The sequence below is a fragment of the Taudactylus pleione genome, unplaced genomic scaffold (genome assembly GCF_031769625.1).
Source record: "Taudactylus pleione unplaced genomic scaffold, aTauple2 ptg001032l, whole genome shotgun sequence".
In the NCBI taxonomy this organism is placed as follows: domain Eukaryota; kingdom Metazoa; phylum Chordata; class Amphibia; order Anura; family Myobatrachidae; genus Taudactylus; species Taudactylus pleione.
The window spans coordinates 11,614,076-11,636,106 of NW_028285433.1; the positions used below are offsets into that span (position 1 = coordinate 11,614,076).

At 42.9% G+C, this 22,031-nt stretch overlaps 1 protein-coding gene across 1 annotated transcript; it reads left to right on the forward strand.

Moving 5' to 3' along the window:
- The first annotated feature begins 1,978 nt into the window (after positions 1–1,978).
- On the forward strand, positions 1,979–3,385 carry TOMM5 (translocase of outer mitochondrial membrane 5). The gene is made up of 2 exons (XM_088461278.1): positions 1,979–2,280; positions 2,895–3,385. The coding sequence occupies exons 1-2, from the start codon at positions 2,160–2,162 to the stop codon at positions 2,927–2,929; spliced, it is 156 nt and encodes a 51-aa protein (XP_088317404.1). The 5' UTR covers positions 1,979–2,159; the 3' UTR covers positions 2,930–3,385.
- Positions 3,386–22,031: the final 18,646 nt, after the last annotated feature.

Here is a 22,031-nt window from a genome sequence, read left to right on the forward strand (position 1 = left end):
AATGAATGGTTCATGGTTTGAAACATTGTTGGTGGACATCCCTAGTCTAGTTATGTGTGTGCTGCTGCTAGAGTGGGGTGTACATTTGGTAGATAGACTTGCACCTGTCACAGGTGCATAGGACTTACTTTGTAACATGTCCATTCAGGGCCGGTAACTAGCACCCTGTACGAGAATTTATGGAGCTCCGTCCTTCCCCTTCTATTCAACTACATTTATAAATAATACTTTTATTAACAGCAATAATTACTTGTTTAAAAAAAAAAAACACAAAAGAGAAACAAAGAAATACAAAGGCCTCTCAAGATTACACTGCACCACAATGAAAATGTTTCCGATGTGAAAATAGTTACTTCTAATTGATTTCAGCATGCAAAGAATGAGTATGACATTTAAAACTCTCAGGTAGCTCTGAGTTCCGAGATATAGCCCATTTATGACGATGTGGGGGTATTCCTAGTGAAGTGGGCAGAATGGAGGGAATCTTACCAGCAACCTGCGTTCCGCGCAGAGGGGGCGGGGCCTAATGACCCAATTAAATGAATCAGTTATTTGTCCCCTCCCCTATTCAAATATATGCGATTCACAGGATTACCCACACAAGATAACTGGTGCACTGAGTGACAAGCATAGTGAGCGATTCCACCAAGACAATTCAGCAATGGAACAAAGATATCAGGGCAGGTGAATCACTACTGTTGGACAGTGACGAGATGCCCCAGAAGAGGAGGACAAGCGACAAGCAAAGAGAAAGCACCCCCATGAATAGGCCACTATATTAGATAGTACTTTCCTATGCTGTATGTTTGTTTCGTTTTGTGTTCTTATTTGTGATTGATTGAATTAAAACAACTGTTATTTATTTTCTATCAAGAAAATATCAGATTATTTTAAAATAGCTATGACTATATTAATAATGTACATACAGTATAGTGCAAGAAGTGTAGCTCAAAAAATAGAGCTAGTAAAAACATTCTGAAATCATTTTAGTTTTTCTTTACCTCAAATTAGTAATGTATGACTATTTTTAGAAAGGAAACAAATTAAAAGTATTAATTTGTTGTACAGTGTTATCAGTGAAATAATACCTTACACTAGAGCCCCAGTTAGTAATATCCCCATCCATCACTTAACCCCTACCGTGCAGCCGCATTTAGGGCCTGATTCAGAGCCGGACGCTCTTTGAGAGCGCTCGCTCTGAATCAGGGCATCCCTGTTTTTTTTAAAGACGGCCTCCTGGCCGCTCGCTAAGCTGTGGGTGACCACCCACAGCTTTAGCGAGCAGCCAGGTGATGGTCGCGATGGTCACGACCATTGGGGCTTGCGACAAGACCCTTGTGGTAGGGTCTCGTTCCCGCAAGCCCCAGTGAGCTTCTGGCTCTAATGGAGCCGGAAGCTCACCCACTGACATCACTCGTGATGTCAGTGGGGCCTCCCCCAAACGGCAGGCGTTCCTTCAGGAACACCTCCGTTTGGCCAGCCACCCCCCCTGCCCGCCTCCAAAACGGGGCAAGCTGTCAATCACAATTGACAGCTGTTCCGCTTTAGTGCGAGACCCGTAGCGACGGAGCGCCCGTCGCTGGCCAGGTATCGCGCATGCACAGTGGGGGACCATCGACCGTCTGAATCAGGCCCTTAGTCCATTACGCTGCACTTTTTATTGTCCTAGCCTCACTAAGCCATGGTAGCACTATTTTTTTTTTCATTAGTATTATTATTATTGTTGCTACTGTTTAATACATGTTACTTGGCAATAACAGCCTCAGCAGCACAACAAAGAAGTCGAAATTCATACATTTTACAAGTACAAGACGCTCTGCTGACAGCTACGGAGTTTCCCAGTAATAACTAGCTGTCATTCAGTGTCAGTGCGGTATGTCAGCCTCAATTCAGCAAAGTTACAGTCATTTTTTCCCTTCCTCCACTGAGCAGTGCCCTCCCCTTGTGAGGGTAGTGGATAGATGCCCTTCAGTAGATGGAGCCACTTTGGTGCCTACGTGGTGACGTCAGACGTAACAGCACGCAGGCCTGCCCGTCGCCGCCGGCACACGGATACACACGAGGAGTTAGGTCAGGTGGGTGCTCCTGCTCTCTGTGTCCCTGGGACTTCGTGCTGCTGCTGCTTGCTGGGCTGCGAGGAGAGAACCACGGTTGCCGCCATGTTCCGACTGGAAGGTCTTGGGCCCAAAGCAGATCCCGAAGAGCTGCGTGCGAAGATGCGGCACGATGTCATCATCTCCGTGCGCAACTTTCTCCTCTATGTGGCTGTGCTTAGGATCAGTGAGTAACCCAACCCCTCCACTCACTCTGCAGGCCGTGTCCTATCCCGCGGTTACATTAGGGGGGTTCCCAGACAGTACTTGCCCAGCTGCAGTGGGACTACAAGTCCCAGCATCCTCATGGTGTACAGCACAAACGTGTCCCCTGCACCCACTGCTCGCTCGTTGCTGTTAGTGTGACCCGGGAGGGTGAGTCAGTGACAGTGTGATCACATTACTCTATAACGTGCTGGGGACAGAAACTGCTGGAGGTTATGAGCTGTATGGCGGCAGCGGCACTTGTGTGCATACAGGCCACAGTGTGACCTCTAGCTGGGGAATCAGACAGAAGGGCCTGGCTGTCAGAGGGCAATTTGCTGATTACTATTACTTTTTGCTGGGGCAGCACAGTACACTACACTATATATTGTCCACAAATGCTGCTGATAAGAGCTATTCTTTCCCCTTTGTACTAACCCTGTTTAAAGAAAATCATATTTGCAATGATCAGGGGGCTAATAAATGGGCACTATGAACTGATCCTGGTTCTCAGGCATTGTGACGGACTGTCCATACTTCACTTAAACTTGCATAAGAAGATAACTTCTTTCTAATATTCATCTCTTATCTTTATAGCTCCATTTGTCTTGAAGAAGCTGGATAGTATATGATGAAAATGAATTTCAAGGGTGGCTGTTTCCTACAGTTAAGACGTGGACTGGACTCCTTTGTCTCATAACCCATGAACTGAGAAACATTAAACAACCTTATGATGTAGTATCCACATTGTATAAGATGCAAGAAATCTAGTTGCTTGACCAAAACAAAATATTCTTTATCTTAACATCATACTGGTTGGAACCTAAAAGTAATGAGTGACCATCTGTTCAACTGTTATTGCTCATATATTTATTTTGTATGTTCTTCTGTTTTCTTATTTAGAATGCTACCTTTAAAAATCAATGCTACCACTATGACTTGTCTGCTGTATCAAGATTGTTGAATTGAAGAAATGTTTTAATATTTTTTCCTAACAAATGTGGTAGCTTGATGATCACCAGTAAATGAAAACCATATACAAGATAAAATTGTGGTTTACATTTTATAATAAACAGAACTGTTTTACATCTGTGTTGCCCATTGTGCCTGATTCACCTTTTGTTTCTAATGTACCGTAGAGGTACCTATGAAGGTACAGTATGCCTTTATATAAATAAGAAAGATGTATGTAAAATTCTTGCAAGGTACAAAAAAACAAAGTGTAAGTTCATCCCCTAAAGCTTTAACAGTACATAAATGTCAATGGCAGCTGTTTCTATCCAAACATAAGGTATCTTTGTCATGGCTGAGATGAAGATCCCTTATAGCACAGGTTTTCCAGGTCTCCTCACAGAATCACAAGTGAAATAAATAGCTCTACCTGTGGTTCTTTTAAAATGTGTCAGTCAGTAATGATTACACCTGTGCACCTGCTGGGTGACCTGGAAAACGTGACCTGTGTGGGGTCCTGAGGACCGAGTTTGAGAACCACTGTCTTATAGGATTGAAACAGTAGCTGTTAGCTTGCATGTACTGTTAAATCTTTGGTTGGGTACACACTTGTCGATAGATTGACAAGCAATATATTGTAAGTGCGTCGGCAGGTTTATACACCCTATATGTCCTGTGAATGACAACGTTCAGACATATCGGGTCGGCCATGCAGCACAGCCGATGCTGATATATCTGAAAGAAAGATCTGTGCATCTGCATGTGTGTATGGGTAACCTACTAACAACCTGTACACTGGCTGCAGGGACTGCCAACACTGACCTCTCAACTTGATGGGCAAATTTAAATGTCCATCCAGTTGTAATGTCAGTCCAGGCATATCGAGTAGCCTATTAGTAAGCGTGTTTAACATACCAATCGGCCACTATGACGGTGGTTTAGTCTGCTGACCGATCGGACGACCTAGTGTGTACCCGGCATTTGTTGGTTGCCCAAAAAAAACAATGCTCCGGTTGGGTCATCTTTAACCTTATCATTGTTTGGCTCTGGCTTCTGTATATATTTATTTAACCTAGAGAGGCAACACTCGGTTCTCTATGTGCATCTTCCAAAATCAATTCTTCACCCATGTCCAGAAACTGGAAAGGATGCACCAACACACTGTATCCAAGTAAGGCTTAATGAAATGAAACCATTACAAGGTAAAATCGCCCATCAATTGTTTTCGCCTTGTATAGACTTTCATCAGGCAATTTTCTATTCAGGACTGAAACAATTTGGTGGGTCATTATGCTTTGTAATAACCGTATTTCATTAAGAAGAAATGTAAATGAGAAATACTGTTTAGAGTTTAGAAAATATTTTAGCTCCTCTTTGTAGTAATTGTGCAGCCTTCTCTAGCATAGTTAATGGTGCAAGGCTTTTATCCTATAATATTTAGTTTTAGAAAACATTTTGGGACATGCAAATCTTTCCATATCCTTAATGTCCTTACGACTTCACTTATGGGTTACCCTCTTCAATCCACACCACAATTCTATGCCTGAAGACAGACCAGACAATGCAGAATGTAGTATTGTGTTATCTGCCAACCAGTTATTTGTTTCATTTGAGGCTTGTTAAGCTACACATATATTTGAAATGTTCTGCAGAAGCGCCAAAAAACGGTACAACATTATGGGTGATGCCAACTATTACGAAGTGTCTCCCTACATTGAACGATTTAGTATCAAAATCTACAAAGCACTGAATGAAATCATCAGAACAATGGTCTGACAGATCCACCATCATTTTTTGGTGATTTTAAGCATTGGATGATTATCATTAATGTACTGTTGGCTGTAAAAAAAAAAAAAGTGTATGTCCAGCATAATCTAATTTGCATTTTTTCTGGCAAAGCCAGCCAAATTTTCTGCCATTATATTATGTTGCTTTAAAGTTCACAATGCCGTAAATTTTAAGAGCGTTCCTAGGTTAGTGGCAGTATAATAGTCCACAACACCAACAATCCACAACAATATTTATTGGAGGGTATGGTGGTCTTTTCTTGCTTCATTGCATTTGGGGGGGGTTTGTTTAAGAAAAGCATGAAATTGAACAGTATATCATGCTATGCATATGAAAAATATTTGTATCATATAATATTTCATTCCTTTGCTGAAAGGAGTTTGCCAAGTTTGTTTGGAGAGACTATACAGTCTTTTTATGTATGGTGTTCTTAAATTTAGTATTATCCTATTTGTTATTCAGCTAACTCTATTTGTGCTGCAAAGAGCGATATTGGGAAGAGTGTCTGGGCCTGATTCAGACTTGGGAATAGAGAGAGATATCTCTCTCAACTGTGAACCTGAACAAACCATATTGCCATGCAAGGGGTGTAAATACATACATTTTTTTATATGTGGGGTAAATACTGGATGCTTTTGCATGTAGCCCACAAATACTGCACAGCTTTATTATTATTACTCTACAATTTAGATGTCAATTTGGAAACACTCCTCCCAAATCTAAATCTCTCTGCACATTTTAAATCTGCCCCCCCTGCAGTGCAGCATGGTTTCACCAAGATGATCAGTTGAGAGCCATATCTCTCTATTCCCAAGTCTGAATCAGGCCCTCTGTGTCAAGTTTTGACAACTAGTTCTTTATTGTATTTTGTGCTGTAAAGGCAAATGTAAAGCACTTTAAGTCCTTTTAGGAGAAAAGCGCTATATAAATAACATTATTATTACTGGATAAGTGACCACTTAATTATGAACGGATCCTCACTTTGAATGTTGCACATGGTCCTGTTTCATGAGGCGGTGCTGCAGACGAGCAGCTCTCCTGCGTGTGGAATTCCTAGTGGAGAAACTACTACATATATTACCCCTCCACTGCTGTGGTTTTTATCAGTCAAGTGCTGATACTTGCGCTTGTCACATTTAAAAATCAATTTTGCTTTTATTTTTATGCAGTACACACTCAAATTATACTTTGTTTTTTTTTCGGCAGACATAGCATTCTCAGAAAATACCATTAAGCTAGGTACACACAAAACTATTGTGTACCCAGCGCTGTGACCCACAATCCCAGCGCCAACGTGTTGGGCGGTCTGTATACACTGGGTGATCAGGTGCCCGACCGCCTGGTACGCCGGCCCCTGCCGCATAGTGCTGCATGGGATCCTCAGCCGCATTGCGCCTGATCTTCCTGCATGTACAAAAGATCAGGCGATGCGGCTGGCTACACCACGGGAGCGCGCACTACACAATGTAGTGCATACAAACTGCCCGGTATTGCCGATTTGTCGTTCTGATGCGTCAGAATCGGCCAAATCGTTAGCAATATCCAGTGTTCTCCCCAGAAAATTTATCCAGCCGGGTGGCATCAAGAAATAGCTAGGTGGGGGCCTTCGCAATAATAAAATGTTTTAAATTCTGACCTTATAATGATTTAAGCTTGAAATAACATTTTATATATTAATTCTCCTCTTATCTTATTAGAAGCCCAGTCTGATTATGAAAAAGCTGCAAAGTCTGTAGGTTCTGGTCCTTTTTATACAGCTCCTAGATACTGTCCCCACTTGCAGGCTCCCAAAGTGTCGGGTGGTATCTGTTTCTTGCCGGGTGGTGCACCTGCAAAAAACAGCCTGAATATTGTGTAGTGTGTAGGAGCTTTTAGTCTTTTTGCTCCCTCTAACATGTCATAAGTTGTTGATTTTTTTTTTAAATTAAAGTAAAAGCAAATGTGATTTATTATTACAGGTTAAGTCTCCCATATCCAAATATTCTGAAATATGGATTTTTTTTTGCATGACTGAGATAGTGTTACCTTTGCTTTTTCATGGTACAATGTACACAAACTATTTTTAAGGCACACAATGATTAAAAATATTGTATAAAATTACCTTTAGGCTTTGTGTATAAGGTGTATATGAAACATAAATGAATTTCATGTATGTACACTTAGTTTGAGGCCCAAAATTATTGAAAATATTGTATAAAATGACCCGCAGGCTATGTGTATAAGTTGTATATAAAACATAAATGCATTCTGTGTTTAGATTTGGGTCCCAAAGCATTAACACCATGTAATGGTCAGAAGTTACTTGAAAATGAGAGTTGGAACTTTTTATAAATGAAATGGAGAAGAGGATTAAGTTAAAAATCATCATCTGAAATGAGTGGTAACAACACCAATTTATGTTTTTTTTAAAATGGGACAGAGCAACCCAAACTCGCAACTGATTGTCATCATCCAATTGATTAACTCTCCTGACTAATTATTCCCTTAATTGGACTTAGTGCTAGAGATTCACATTTTTTCTGCCAAATAACATTTTTTTTACCTTTCTCTTCAAGAAATTAATTAAAAAGTATATAATTTTGTGCTTTATGTGGTTTACTGGGTTTTCTTTATCTACTTTTATCATTTGGGTTTGACCATATTCCTCCATAAAGTTAGAAAATCCTAAAGGGTTTGTAAACTTTTTAGCACCGCAGTAAATATTGATTCTTACTATGAAAACAAAATAGTAGGGATAAGAGGTTCTGTGTTCAGGGAAGAAGACCCTCCTTCCACCTCGAGCCATCTCTAGTCATGCTTTATCCCTAAGATGCTCCCAGCCAGCCTGCTTTGTACCAATGCTGGGTGGGGAAAAATAAGTAGCCTATGTGGACGGAATCGGTATGAAATGCGGCCGGCTTTTCGATTCCCGGCATTGGCAGGCCGACAAGCAGAGTTCCCGGCAGCGGAAGCCCGACAGCACTGGAAATCCTGATCCTCCCTAAGGTAAGTATAAACTAACCTAACCCTCCTTAGGGGTGCCTAACTCTAACCCCCCCTTCCCCGCTGCCGAAACGTCGGTGGGGTGCCTAACCCTAAGTCTCCCCCGGGGGTTCCTAACCCTCCGTCCCCTTGCTTAACCCCACCGGGGGGGTGTCTAACCCTAAGTCCCCCCGGGTGCCCTAAACCTAACTCTTCCCTTCGATCGGGATGCCGGGCGCCTGTCTCCCGGCGTCGGGGAAATGACAGGCGTCTAGATATAGACGCCCGGCATTTCACCCTCACCGGGATATGACAGCCGGCTGACGGTATTAAGGCAGCCGGTTTCCCGATTGTATACTATGTGGACTTTGAAAAGGTCAAAGCATCTATCTTTGCTTGAGTGTTGACATGTATTTTTCTTTATACAAAATGCCTGCATTTATGTCAACAAGTGACAACAGCATGTCTTTGAAGTTTGACAGACCAGATGCATCCCTACTGAGCTCTGTGGTGACAATCCACTGCAATCTATTGCTGGTTCTGACAAATTCATCATCTGCTTGTAAATGCTAAAAATCTACAGCAGTAGTTAGCAGTGTCATTGGCTCTTGGCAGAATTTGCTGTATTTTCACTGAATTGAATGTAAAATAATTCTTACCTACGCCAGTCAGCCATAACATTAAAACCATCTGGCTAAAATTGTGCGAGGTGGGGCCGCCATGGCTCGGACTTGCTTTTCCAGCGCATAACACAAAAAATATGGTGGTTGCTCATATCAGCTTAATGACATAGCACAGGTGCTTGTAAAGGGGCGGGGTTTACATTGAACACAGCATCACTTAATTCACATAGAATATTTTTATCACTTTTCTAATTGTTCATTATTTGTCATTTTAATTCTTTCACATTTCATTAACACTTACTGATTTATCCTTTACACTCCACTATCACCTTTTTTCCCCTTTTCGTGTGATGCCCTGGGGACGATTGGCCTGGCGCTTATTCATATATTTGCAAATGTATATAAATAATACCTCTGAATCTCTATTATCATGTAGGATTTAAGTATTTTTTGTTGATTTTGCTACAGCGTGCTGGAGGGCAAATCCCTTTTTTCTGTCTTTTCCAGCACATCCCACAGATACTCGATCGACTTGAGAGTTGGTGAATTTAGAGGTCAACACCTTAAACTCTGACATGTTCTTCAATTTATTTATGAACAATTTTTGCAGTGTGGCAGGGCTCATTATACTGTTATTAGGAAATACTATTGCCATTAGGGTTGTACTTCGTCTGCAACAATGTTTATATTGTTAGTACTTGTCAAAGTAACATCCACATGAATGCTAGGACCCAAGGTTCCCCAGTAGTATATTGCCCAGAGTAATGCATTGCCTCCGTCACCTTGCCTTCTTCTCATAGTGCACGCTGGTGCCATCTCGTTTCCAGGTAAACGATGCACATGCATCCTGCCATTCACATGATGTAAAAGAGAATTCATTAGACCAGGCCACTTTCTTACATTTCTCTTTGGTCCAGTTCAGATGCTCATGTGCCCATTGTGGCTTTTTTTGGTGGTGGGCAGGGATCAGCATGGGTACTCTGACAGGTCTGTGGCTACGCAGCAAATTGATGCACTGTATGTTCTGGCAACTTTCTATCACTGCTAGACAAATTTTTCTAAAATCTAGGAGCCAGGCCACCAAAGAAAAAAATAATAATACAGGATTAAAATTGTGTTATGCAGCTGTTACACTGCACATGGGGTAGTGGTTACATCCTTGCTTTTGCTGGGTGCACCCGGCCAGGTCACTGTTGCAGCTCCCTCCTCTCTGCAGTGTCCACCTTCCCTGCCTCCTTCGTGCACAGAGCTCAGCTTGCTGAAGAAGTGCCAGTTACTAGATGGGCCCGGCACCACCAACAATATACTTGCCCGATGGATGCAGTGCAAACAGGTGCAGCGGAGAAGACTATTAGCAGGGGTGATGCCGCGCGGTGATTGGCTGGGGGGGGGGTGCCACGCGGTGATTGGTCGGGGAGACGCCGCCACCGCAACACCAGCGGGTCCTACAGGACTCGATCAATTTTTAAAACTGCGATCACTGCAAGAAATGCCCACCGCAATAATCTTCGCTGGGGCTGATAGATCTGCTGCTTCTTTCCTCCTTGTAAAATCTGGTCGCCAGGCACCAAAATCTGGTCGCCATGGCGACCTGGCCCCTGGGATTTGTCGAGCCGTGTTCTATCATATGTTGTTAATTAGATAAAGGGGAGAAAAAAGGGATTTAATTACACCGCACTGAGGGAGTTGATAGGATAATGTATATTAGAACAAAAATCTATACTGTAATGTTCTAGTGAGGGTGCACTCCAGGAGCGAAAAACCTACGGTAATGCGAACACAAAAAAGTTAACTCTATTTTTAGGGACAATTATACATTATATAATCTTCAAAACCACGCTTCTCAGCCCGCCCACCCTACCCTCATTTGTGAATATCTCTCTAGATTGATTCTATTACTTCTACGATGCTTAGTCTTCTTATAACTGAGGAAGAAGTTCCTAATGCTCTTAAATCCCAGAAACCCTCCAAAGCGCCAGGCACTGACGGTCTACCTTTCTCCTATTACAAGGCCTTCCAAGGTTCCCTCACCTTGTGACCTCCTTTAATCACATTCTTGATGGCAGCTTTTTTCCTCCAGACACCACTAGGGCAAAGATCACAGTCATCCCAAAGCCAGGTAAGGATCCCCAATTGGTTACCGATTACCATCCAATCTCCCTCTTAAATACCGACCTTAAGCTATTCGAAATAATTGTGGCAACCAGGTTAAACCCCTTACTCCCCTCATTCACCCTGACCAGGTGGGCTTTGTGCCTTTGACAATACTAGATGTATTGTGGACTTGCAAATACCCTTAGGCTCCCCTCTCTCCTTCTTGCTCTTGATGCAGAGAAGGCCTTTGACGGTCTCATGGCCTTTTATGATCACCACTCTACACAGCTTCGGCTTTAAGGTCAAATTTCTCCAGGCCATCAAGGCTCTCTATCACAACCCTTCTACCTATGTTCTGGCAGGAGGACTTCTCTCAGATTCCTTCCTTATGACGAATGGTACTTGGCAGGGGTGTCCACTCTCCCCACTGATTTTTGCCCTGATCATCGAACCCTTAGCCTGCAGGACACAGGCGAACTCGGACATCTTTGGCATCTCCATCGGTAACTCTACATACAAACTATCTCTTTTCGCCGATGATATTCTCACCCTCACCAGCTCTCTGATCTCCCTTCTGAATCTCTTTCAGGAACTATCTCTTTACAGAAGTCTCTCCACATCCCAGGACCATCCCTGGACCTCCTTTGTCTTAATTTCACATTTACTTGGCGGACTGACTCCATTAAATATCTTGGAATTCACTTCACAAAATCTTATCATAGTCTCTACAAAGTAAATTTTTCGCCTGGCGATCTCTTCATCTCCTGGATAGGTCACATAAATGCGGTAAATATGAACGTCCTTCCCAAACTACTGTATCTTCTTCAGACCCTCCCTGTGGTTGCACCTCCCCGTGTCCTCTCTTCTCTCCAATCGTTTTATTGTAACTTCATCTGCAACAATAAGAGGCCTCATTTGCACAGAGAGCTCCTTTTTAAGAGCTCAGTAACAGGTGATCTCAGCCTCCAATCACTGTCTAAGTACTATCAAGCCTCCAGACTCAGGGCCTGATTCATAGCCGGACGCTCTGAACGAGCATCCGCTCTGAATCAGGGCGTTTTTTTTTTTTTTTGGTGTGTCCTCCTGGACGCTCGCATAGCTGTGGGTTACAACCCACAGCTTATGCGAGCGTCCATAATGATGGTCAAGACCATCGCGACCATTGGGCTTGCGACGAGACCCTGCGGTAGACCACGTCGTATTATGCATACTAAGTATGGTGCTTATGCAATTAGGAATGTGATATATGGTTTAAGATGACGACAAAGAGTGTAAGGCCGTTTCCCAGAATTGGTAGTTTTGATAAGGATGTATTGAACAATGTCCAAGATCACATCAGTCTGGTGCGTTCTCGAGTGAAAAAGGTAAAATATAATGAATGTTTAAAATTATGGCAGCATGAAGGGGATGTGTGGCTTAAAGGTGTGCAAGCGACGCAAACTACTGTTGCGAACGCATTACCAGAATGTACACCCACAGCGCTAAATTGCAATACGTGCGAGCCGCGAAATGGCGTGCATGTGCAGCAAGGTATCGTTGTGGAATGTATTGCCAGTGGTTCACGCGCACCACCGCTGCCCTATGTTGATGGTGGTGCAGGTATAGTTGTTGACAAAACCCATAAAAATGTAACAAGTAATTTGTACCCTCTCTTAAGTAACCATAAGGAAAATGTTTATGATGTGGATGATAAGCCTATTGTTATGTCTGCCATTTCCCATGCTGTACACATGTTAGATGCTCCACCACGACAATCACAAGTGGTGCCGCCATCTCCATCAGTGATAGTACAGGAAGTGTTAACATCCACTGCACCCGTAGAGGAAGTTGTTAACCCTATACATTGCAGTAACAGTCTAAACCCCCAGCCAGGTAATAAGGTCAAAAGTAACAGTGCGGCCGGTCTGCATAACATCCGGACAATAACTGTTCAGAATGGGAATGCGGATGCGAAAGGAGTAGTGCCCACAAGGGAAGTAGTAATGCATTGTCCTTGGACAAGAGCAGAGCTAAATTCCATAATGAATGATTTCCCCGATCCCAAAAAGGAATTAGCCAAATGTCAAAGATTTCTGAGAAATTTGGGTAGTTCTCACGAGCCAACCAACAAAGATTGGCGAGGGTGTTAAGGGCCTGTCTACCACGCAATATCGACGTGACAAAATTTATCACGGATTGTGTATTAGATGGAGATGTTCTCTTAACAGACAAAATTAATCAAGGTAACATTTCCCGCATTGTAACTCAATTGGGTGTATATTTTCCAGTAGTAGTTAACTGGAACAAAATCTTCACCATAAAACAAAAAGAGTGAATCTGCAGAAGATTATTGTGACCGGGCTCTGCAGGCTATCACCCAGTACACTGGGTTAGAAAATATTAAAGATGGCACTCACCACAGGGGAATGATTGTCACTGTACTCATGGATGGTCTTAAAGAGAACCTAAAGACACGGGTTCAGACCTCACAGCCTGGCTGGAGGGGAGTCACAATAGACACCCTCATAGAATCTGCGATTGAACATGACAAGAACATCTCTAAAAAGAGAGACCCAGAGCGAGAAACTAATGGCTGTCAGTATTCAAGCTCTAGAAGGAATGATGGTAACATCACAGCCAGCAGACACACCTGCACCCACACCTGAACAGTTACACGTCCTCACTAATCCCACACCACCACAAACGCAGCCCTACCCCACTTATCACACACAACCACAATTCCCATACTATCCACAAACCCCATATCTCCCACAATACCCTCTCCCTCAATATCCTTACCTATACCCACCACCTTTCTCTCCTGCTCAACCCACACAACAATCTTTTCATCCACCCAACCCATGAAAGTGTTTTAATTGCAACCAGCCAGGACATCTAAGAAAGAACTGTATGGCAAAGAGGGTAGGACCCCCTAACCAGGGAGTACCTGGATATCCCCATAAAGGATATACACAGAGACCAGCAAATGTCCAACAGGCACCAGCTCCAATTGTGGCCATTAATGCTTTATTGGAGAGTGGAAGCCAACGCTAGGGGTCAGGTCATACCTGCAGTCTACAGATAGGTTAACGGGAAGTACTAGGGAAGAACCAGTAATGATGGTTGATGTAGCTGGTACTAAATATCCTTTTCTTGTAGACACAGGTGACCAGGTCAGTGATAAAATCTCCCGTTAATGTACAGGTAACCAACGAGACAGTACCAGCAATGGGCGTAACGGGTAAAGTGCAACATTATCCTTTAACCAAATCCAAAGAGGTTACTATCGGGCCGTTGCATACCAGGCATTCTTTCCTCCTGGCAGCAACAGCTCCTACTAACCTACTGGGAAGGGATTTGTTATGTAAGATGGGATGTGTCATATATTGTACCCCTGATGGTGTATTTTTAGATATCCCAGAGAGAGTTGCGCACGAGGTGAGGGATATGTTAAACACTCCCCAAAGGATAATGTATCACTCTACCAGTTTAAGAGAAAATCCATCTCAGGTAGATCAAATGTTATCCCAAATTCCAGATTCACTTTGGACCAAGGACGGACAGGATACTGGATTAATGGCAAATGTAAGCCCCGTAATGGTAAATTTAAAAGGCAGTAGGCAAGCTCCAAAGATTCCCCAGTACCCATTAAAACAGGAGGTAGAATTAGGGGTATATCCCATAATTGAGCGATTGTTACAATAGGGAATTTTAGTTCGTACAGCCAGTGTAGCCAACAGTCCCATCTTTCCGGTAAAGAAGAGTGGTGGGAGGGGTTATAGACTGGTACAAGACCTTAGAGGTGTTAATAAGGTGGTAGAGAGCCAATTTCCCATAGTGCCAAATCCAGCTGTCATTCTCATGCAGATCCCACCAAATGCAACGCATTTCACTGTCATTGACCTCTGTTCTGCTTTCTTCTCTGTGCCTCTTCATCCTGACTGTCAGTACCTATTTGCTTTCACATACAGGGGTGTACAATACACATGGACACGATTGCCCCAAGGTTTCATAGACAGCCCCAGTATCTTTTCCCAGGCCTTGCACGACTGTTTACAATCTTTTCAACCTGCTAATGGGTCTGTTCTAAAACAATATGTAGACGATTCATTGCTATGTTCTGATACGTTTATGTCATGTTTAAATGATACTAAACTTTTGTTGCTTCATCTCTCTCAAACAGGACACAAGGTTGCTAAGGACAAACTTCAGCTGTGCCAATCCAGAGTAAAATACTTGGGACACTGCCTAACCCAGGGGTTACGACATCTAACTACTGATCGAATCCAGGCCATACAGAACATGACACTGCCGCAGAACCAACAGCAAATTCGTACCTTCATGGGAATGTGTGGATACTGTAGAATGTGGATCCCAGGTTTTTCTATTTTGGCCTTGCCATTACAGGACTTAGTCTCTTCCTCAAAGCCCGACCATGTCATACACACAGAGGAATCAGAGCAGGCTTTCCTTAATCTTAAGGATAGTCTGACAAAAGCACCTACATTGGGAATACCTGATTATGAAAAACCTTTTGATTTGTATTGTACGGAAGCCGATGGTTGCGCAGCAGGTGTCCTCACACAAAAATATGGTGATGCCAGTAGGCCTGTAGCATACTACAGTGCACAATTGGACACTGTGGCAAGATCACTCCCAACATGTTTAAGAAGTGTAGCAGCGACCATTCTATTGGTCACCAAGAGTGAGGATGTGGTACAAGGCCATGATATGATTGTCTATACTCCCCATGCTGTATCTGCTCTGCTAAACTCTGCCCAAACCAGACGTCTCTTTGGCTAGGTTTACCAAATGGGAACTAGCTCTAATAGCCCCTGCAAACATCACTGTTAAACGATGCAGTACATTAAATCCAGCAACATATTTACCATATGTGCAACATGATGGTCAAAGGGTGGAGGAAGACGAGTTGCTGGCGGGAAGTGAGTTCAGCGGACATAGGGCCTGATTCAGAGCCGTTCGCTATTTGTGGTCGTTCGTTCAAAAACAAGGGGTGGCTATTCAAATGATCCGTTCGCAAATTGCAGTCTGTTCCCACCTCTAAGTCTGAACGAGCGAGCAAAACATACGCTCGTTTTTTTGATAAAAACGCCCCCTGGCCGCACGCACCATACGTCATGTCCGCTATTTATTAGATTAATCGAGTACATCGTACAGCGTATGAACTGCTCGCTATTCTTGTGGTTGGTGTTTTCAACCGCTATTTTGCGAGCAGTTCTGAGTTAAAAAAAACCAAGTGACGTGGTCAATGACGCTGCTGTATTAAATATGCACTCCCTTAAAACGCCCGTTTTGACCTTTAAGCACGCCTGCGTTCGGATCTCCACTCCCCGTTTTCAAGCACCTTCCCCTGTTACCAACCACATACGCCTCATTCTGTCACTCAAAATAGCAGGCCCTCGCTATATTGCGTACCAACGATTTTCGGCCGCACTGACTGGTTCGCGCATGCGTACTAAAAACCGTACGCATGCGCAGATGTGCGAACATCGCTCGGAACGAGCGTACTGACGCTAGCGAGTGGCTCTGAATGAGGGCCATAGTGATGCACATGATTGTATGGAATATCTGAACCAGACCTTTACTGCACGACCTGACATACGTTATACACCTTTAGAGAATGTGGATGTGACACGGACGGGAGTTGTCATAGACAAACAGACACAGGTGAATTATGTACAGGTTATGCTGTTGTAAATTACATAGGCATCATAGAAGCTGAACCCCTTGGTCCTCCTCACTCAGCCCAGGTGGCGGAGTTAGTAGCACTAAAAACAGCGTGTGAATTGGCAGCAGGCAAATCTGCTAACATTTACACTGACTCTAGGTATGCTTTCGGAGTGGTACACGATATCGGAGCTCTATGGCGTCTGAGAAATTTTATGACAGCAGCAGGCACACCAGTTGCACATTCCAGACATATAAAACAATTACTAAAAGCAATTCAACTGCCCAAAATGGTGGCAGTAATTAAGTGTAAAGCCCATGTGAGGATGATCCGGTGTCACTGGGCAACAACAGAGCAGATGAAGCTGCAAAATGGGCAGCAGGGTTAAAAATGAATATACCAACGAAACAAATTATGTCTTTTCAAACAATTGATATGCTGAAATTAATTGAGATGCAAAATTTGTGTTCTATACAGGAAAAGTCAGTCTGGAAGGCCAAAGGATGTGGGCAAGAGTCCTCTGGACTCTGGAGGGACGGACAAGGTAAGCCAGTAGCTCCCAAGGCATACTACCCCAGCCTGACTGAGGCAGCGCACGGTCTGACTCATTTGGGAAAGCAAGGTATGTGGAAATTGGTGAGAGCATACTGGTGTGCACCTGGGTTTTCTTCTCAAGTGGAAAAGAGTGCAATGTCCTTTCTGACCTGCTTGAGGAAAAACATTGGGAAAACGATCCCTACCGAACCATCCCACATTCCACCGACTAACGGACCTTTCCAGGTAATACAAATTGATTTCATCCAATTACCACCTTGCAGGAATCTCAAGTATGTATTAGTGTGCACTGATGTGTTTTCCAATTGGGTTGAGGCATACCCAGCGGCCACTAATGCTGCTGCGTTTACTGCCAAGAAAATTATACAGAAGTTTATATGCAGATACAGTATCCCTAAAATTATCGAGAGTGACAGGGGTACTCATTTCACAGGTGATGTTTTTCAAAATTTGTGTAAACTGATGGGTATTAATAGTCGACTTCACACCCCCTACCGACCGCAAGCCAGTGCCAAGGTAGAGAGGATGAACGGGACTATTAAAAATAAACTAAGTAAAATCATGGCAGGGACTGGACTAGGATGGCCACAAGCATTACCGTTGGTCCTACATAGCATAAGGACCACTCCTAGACCCCCTCTAAATCTGTCCCCCTTTGCAATACTGTTTGGTAGACAACCTCATTTGATTATAAGTCTACAGGAAGACTTGAAGGGTAACAACGAGGTAACTGTAAGGTATCTTATATCAATGAGTAAACAGTTAAAACAGCAACAGCAGAAACTGAAATTGTTGTCACATGATATGCCTGAAACTGACTGTGATAAACCTGGAGAATATGTTATGATCAGAAATTTCTTACATTCAGGTTGACTGATCGTTGGGAGGGTCCATATCAGGTGTTGCTGACGATACCACATCTTTGAAGGTGGCCGAGAGAGATACCTGGGTCCATTCCACTCACTGCAAAAAGGTCAACCAACACGTGGAGAAACAAGGCGGAGACAAGGCTGATAACGTGGAACTGTCAATCGCGAGCTTGTTTCGGGAGGATTAAAAGGTTGTAGTGAGATACCTGAGCTAAAGAAATTTGCAGGTCCTTGCTGCGGCGATGGACTGGTCTGCTGTGTTCATTTTCATATTCTCTTCCAGAGTTTCCATCATCCTGGTTTGTTTGGGGATATCTGGTTTCTGTGACAGGGGGACCGATAGAGAAGATGGGAGCTGATGGCAGTGCTGATGGAGTGGAGTCAAGAGGAGGAGTGCTATGCCAATCAGGGGAGTGTCTGACCAATCTTAGTACTGTAATTGTTAAGAGATCTGCTATTCTGGATACTCGGGGATGGTGTGGAGGTTTATCGTCTGAAGATTCATGTATTTGTGAGCTTTGTGGGTCCCTAGTTGATGAGAAATGTATCCAACGGTGCCAACCTAAATATAACTCGTACTGGGGTGGGTATCCTTTAGAGGATTATCATAGCATGGTAGGCAAAGTTTTAAATCAGACTGATTGTTGGGTGTGCTCACACTTGCCACAGGGACAGCATAATGTAGGGTTGGTGCTATTTCTGCTGAATATTATGGAAATTTTAGAATTGCAAAAAGGGAAAACGTTGGATGGAAAATTCCTCTCATCCAAACCACCTCATTTCAAACTCCATCAATTCCAAGTAGATATGGTAGATCACTTTTGTGTTTAAACATAACCAACCCCAGTAAACCAGGGAGTTGGGAAGTGACGGGGAATGACCAGACGATGACCTTCTCACTGAGAGCTGATAATGAGACTATGAATTATGATCTGTTACGCTCAATTAGATCTAATGGGAGACACTTTAGGTATCGGTATACACTAAGTTCCAAAAAAGAAATCATTGGTAAGGTACCAGACGGATATTGTGCTAAGATAATACAACCAGAAACTTGCATGTACCAGATGGGAGAACCTGATAGGATTATTTGCAAGGGAAATGTGTTTAATGATGCATACTGTTCCTTATGTTCTCCCCAATGATGTATATTTTATATGTGGAAGGAAAGCATATAAGTGGCTCTCCCTGAGTTCCGAAGGTTTGTGTTACCTGGGAAGAGTGGTCCCAGAGGTTATGACCCTCACACATGATGAAATGCTTGGTATTCATAAAAACACACCATCACCATATCTTCACACGCAGTATGAACACAGAGACAAAAGAAATATGATACCTGGTGATGTGCATAAAGCCACTCAGTTAATTAGTGAGACAACTGGCTTTCAAGTTTTAGTAGCATTGGATCCCACCAGGATCGCTCGGGGTACACTACATTTTAGATACATCCAAGATCTTGCTAAATTGATAGATAATATCACCGAGATCTATGATGACACCTTCAGGTATACAGGTAGGGAATTGCAAGCATACAAGAAAGAACTGGTGCAACACAGGTAAGTATTAAATTATTTAACAGCTGTCACTGGGGGGTACTGCATAACTTTGGCCACCCAATTTGGAGTGAAGTGATAGACCGGAAGATGGATGAAATTCTGCAGCTAAATTGGGAATTTTGGAAGAACCATAATGCTTCAGTGGCTGAAGTAGAGGAGAAGGTAGAGGAATGGGTTTCATGGTTGAACCCAGCGAAATGGTTCTCAGGTCTAGGAGAGTGGGTCCAGGAAATGATCGCAAGCATAGGTAAACTCCTGATCCTCATACTGGTTGTCATCATAGTAATTGGCATATGTGTCAGGTGTGTGCCTACTGTGTTGAAGTGTGGAAAATGTAAAGATAAGGTAAACTGGAAGAACGAAATTATGATGATGGTTAGTAATGACAATATGAATAGTGAGGTAAATGTAGAACTGCATTACAACCCTGAACTAGGAAATACCATCGTATAATGTATTATGTTTAGATATGCAGAAAATGTATTATTGAATTGTTATTTTTGAACACCTTAAAATAATATCAGTCCATATTCCCCCTCAAGACTTCGTTTATAGGATAGATGCATCCCCACATCTTTCCCATTATCTCCTAAGATCCGCAGTGTGCGTATAAATGTAGTTTTATGTCCCCTCCTAGAGACACATTATTGATGGATTAAGAACCACCTTGTGCCATCCCATAATATAACATTAAAATGGTATGTCATACTGTAAGCCTAAATTAATTTTTAAGACCAGTGTATGATAGCATGTTGGTTGCTATCAAAGGGTGGGCTGTCGAAGCTGGATAATTGGCTGAGACAGAATCCTTGGTAGGTGTGCACCGCAAACTTTCACAGATCTATGCAAGAAACATTGTCGAAGCTGGATAATTGGCAGAGACAGAATCCGTTTGAAAATTAGATTGGAACGACGCCATCTTGCGAATGGCCACAAGACACCATCTTAAAAATGAGATCTGAACGACACCATTTTGCGAATGGCCGCCCAGCGCCATTTTAGAGAAACTCACACTTAAGTACATACGGCGATGCTATTATTGGCATTATGCGATCGCATATTTCACCATACCCCCATACACACATTGAAATACGCACATTAGCGAATGCATAATACCCTGCGTACGGACACTGTTTATTAGCTTCATGCGTACGCATCTTCCCTAAGTTAAAAGTAACTAGCATCTTTTCCCAAACCCCAAATACTTACACACTGCACACTCACATAAAAGGTTCCATAGCTTCAAAGTGTAATATTCAAGGTTTATTCGTTTCTTACTAATGTTGTGAAATAAAGACTATTTTGATATCTAAGGTTTAGTACATGATAAGCAAACCGTGTTTGGTGTTGTACTGATCTACTCTGTCACAACAGCTTTCCGGTGTCATCGGTGTGAAGATCGCAACAAGCGTTCACAACTTATGATCTGTAGAGAGTTAAAACACTAAAATGTACTATGTAATGTTAGCAGCTTAGATTTGCATGCGGCGGGAAAAAGGACACAAAAGGCCGTTGGAGGCTGACCTATGTCCATTTGAATCGACCTGTTAAATGTCCTGTAACAGAAGCACCATGACGGAGGACCAATGGAATCATGCCAAATATGCCTATTGTGTTGCATACCCCTGTAAGGGTATATATGTGCATTCAGACCCCAATCTGGAGTCTTCTTGCTGATGCTGTTGACGGAGGTTTCTTGTTGATGCCGGTAACTGTTCCCAGTGCGCGTGCGTATGTATAACTGTACCTTGGGTCTGTATGATTTCTTTGCCCTAAATTGTCATTAGATCACAGCGTGTAACCTACTGTTTTTTTATGTTGAATAATAACCTTTGTGCATTGGAAACACATTTCAAAGTCTGAAGGCATTTATTTACTGTATGACTGCGTACGCAAATAGCGACAATTCTAGAAGGTATAGGCAGGATTTAGAAGGTATAGGCAGGAGCGTGTAGAGGTTTAAATCCAGTATCATTACATTCACTCCCACAATCCTGCTTTTACCAGTATCTGCAAGTGCGGAATTTTGTTACCTCATCTTTGCCATCCCCCGATTCTCTACACAACCCCACAGCGATGGAACGGCTTTGTATTTATAGTCCTGTAGATAGAGGCATCATCTCTCGCATTAAACACTCTATCCTTACCCAGGATCATTTACCTTTGGCGGCCCACAAACTTTCCTGGGAACTAGATCTAGGTGTTTCCCTGGGGGAGGAAACTTGAGAAGTCATTTGCCTCAACGTATCAAAATGCTCTATCAGTGTCTCCATTAAAGAGAATTCATATTAAGTATATACACGTTGGTACCTCGTCCCAGAACAACTACACCAAATATATCCTGCTACTTCAAATCTGTGTTGGCAATATTGTCAAGTGGGATCCTTTTTCCACATATGGTGGGCATGCCCTAATATTGCTGTATTTTGGATAATTATTCAATCACTTATTCCCTCTAAAATTCTACAACCCACCCCCCCCCCCCCCTCTTCCAGCCTCATTGCGCCTGTGTGCACCGGTCTGCCAGCTATCCAAGTTTGACAGCAAATTACTCATGCATATCTTTTGTGCGGCTAAATACTAGATTGCTAGGACCTGGAAGCACCCTTCCCCCCGACTCGTCAGGAACTTCTCAACCATGTTTGGTTTGTATCCAAAATGGAATACAT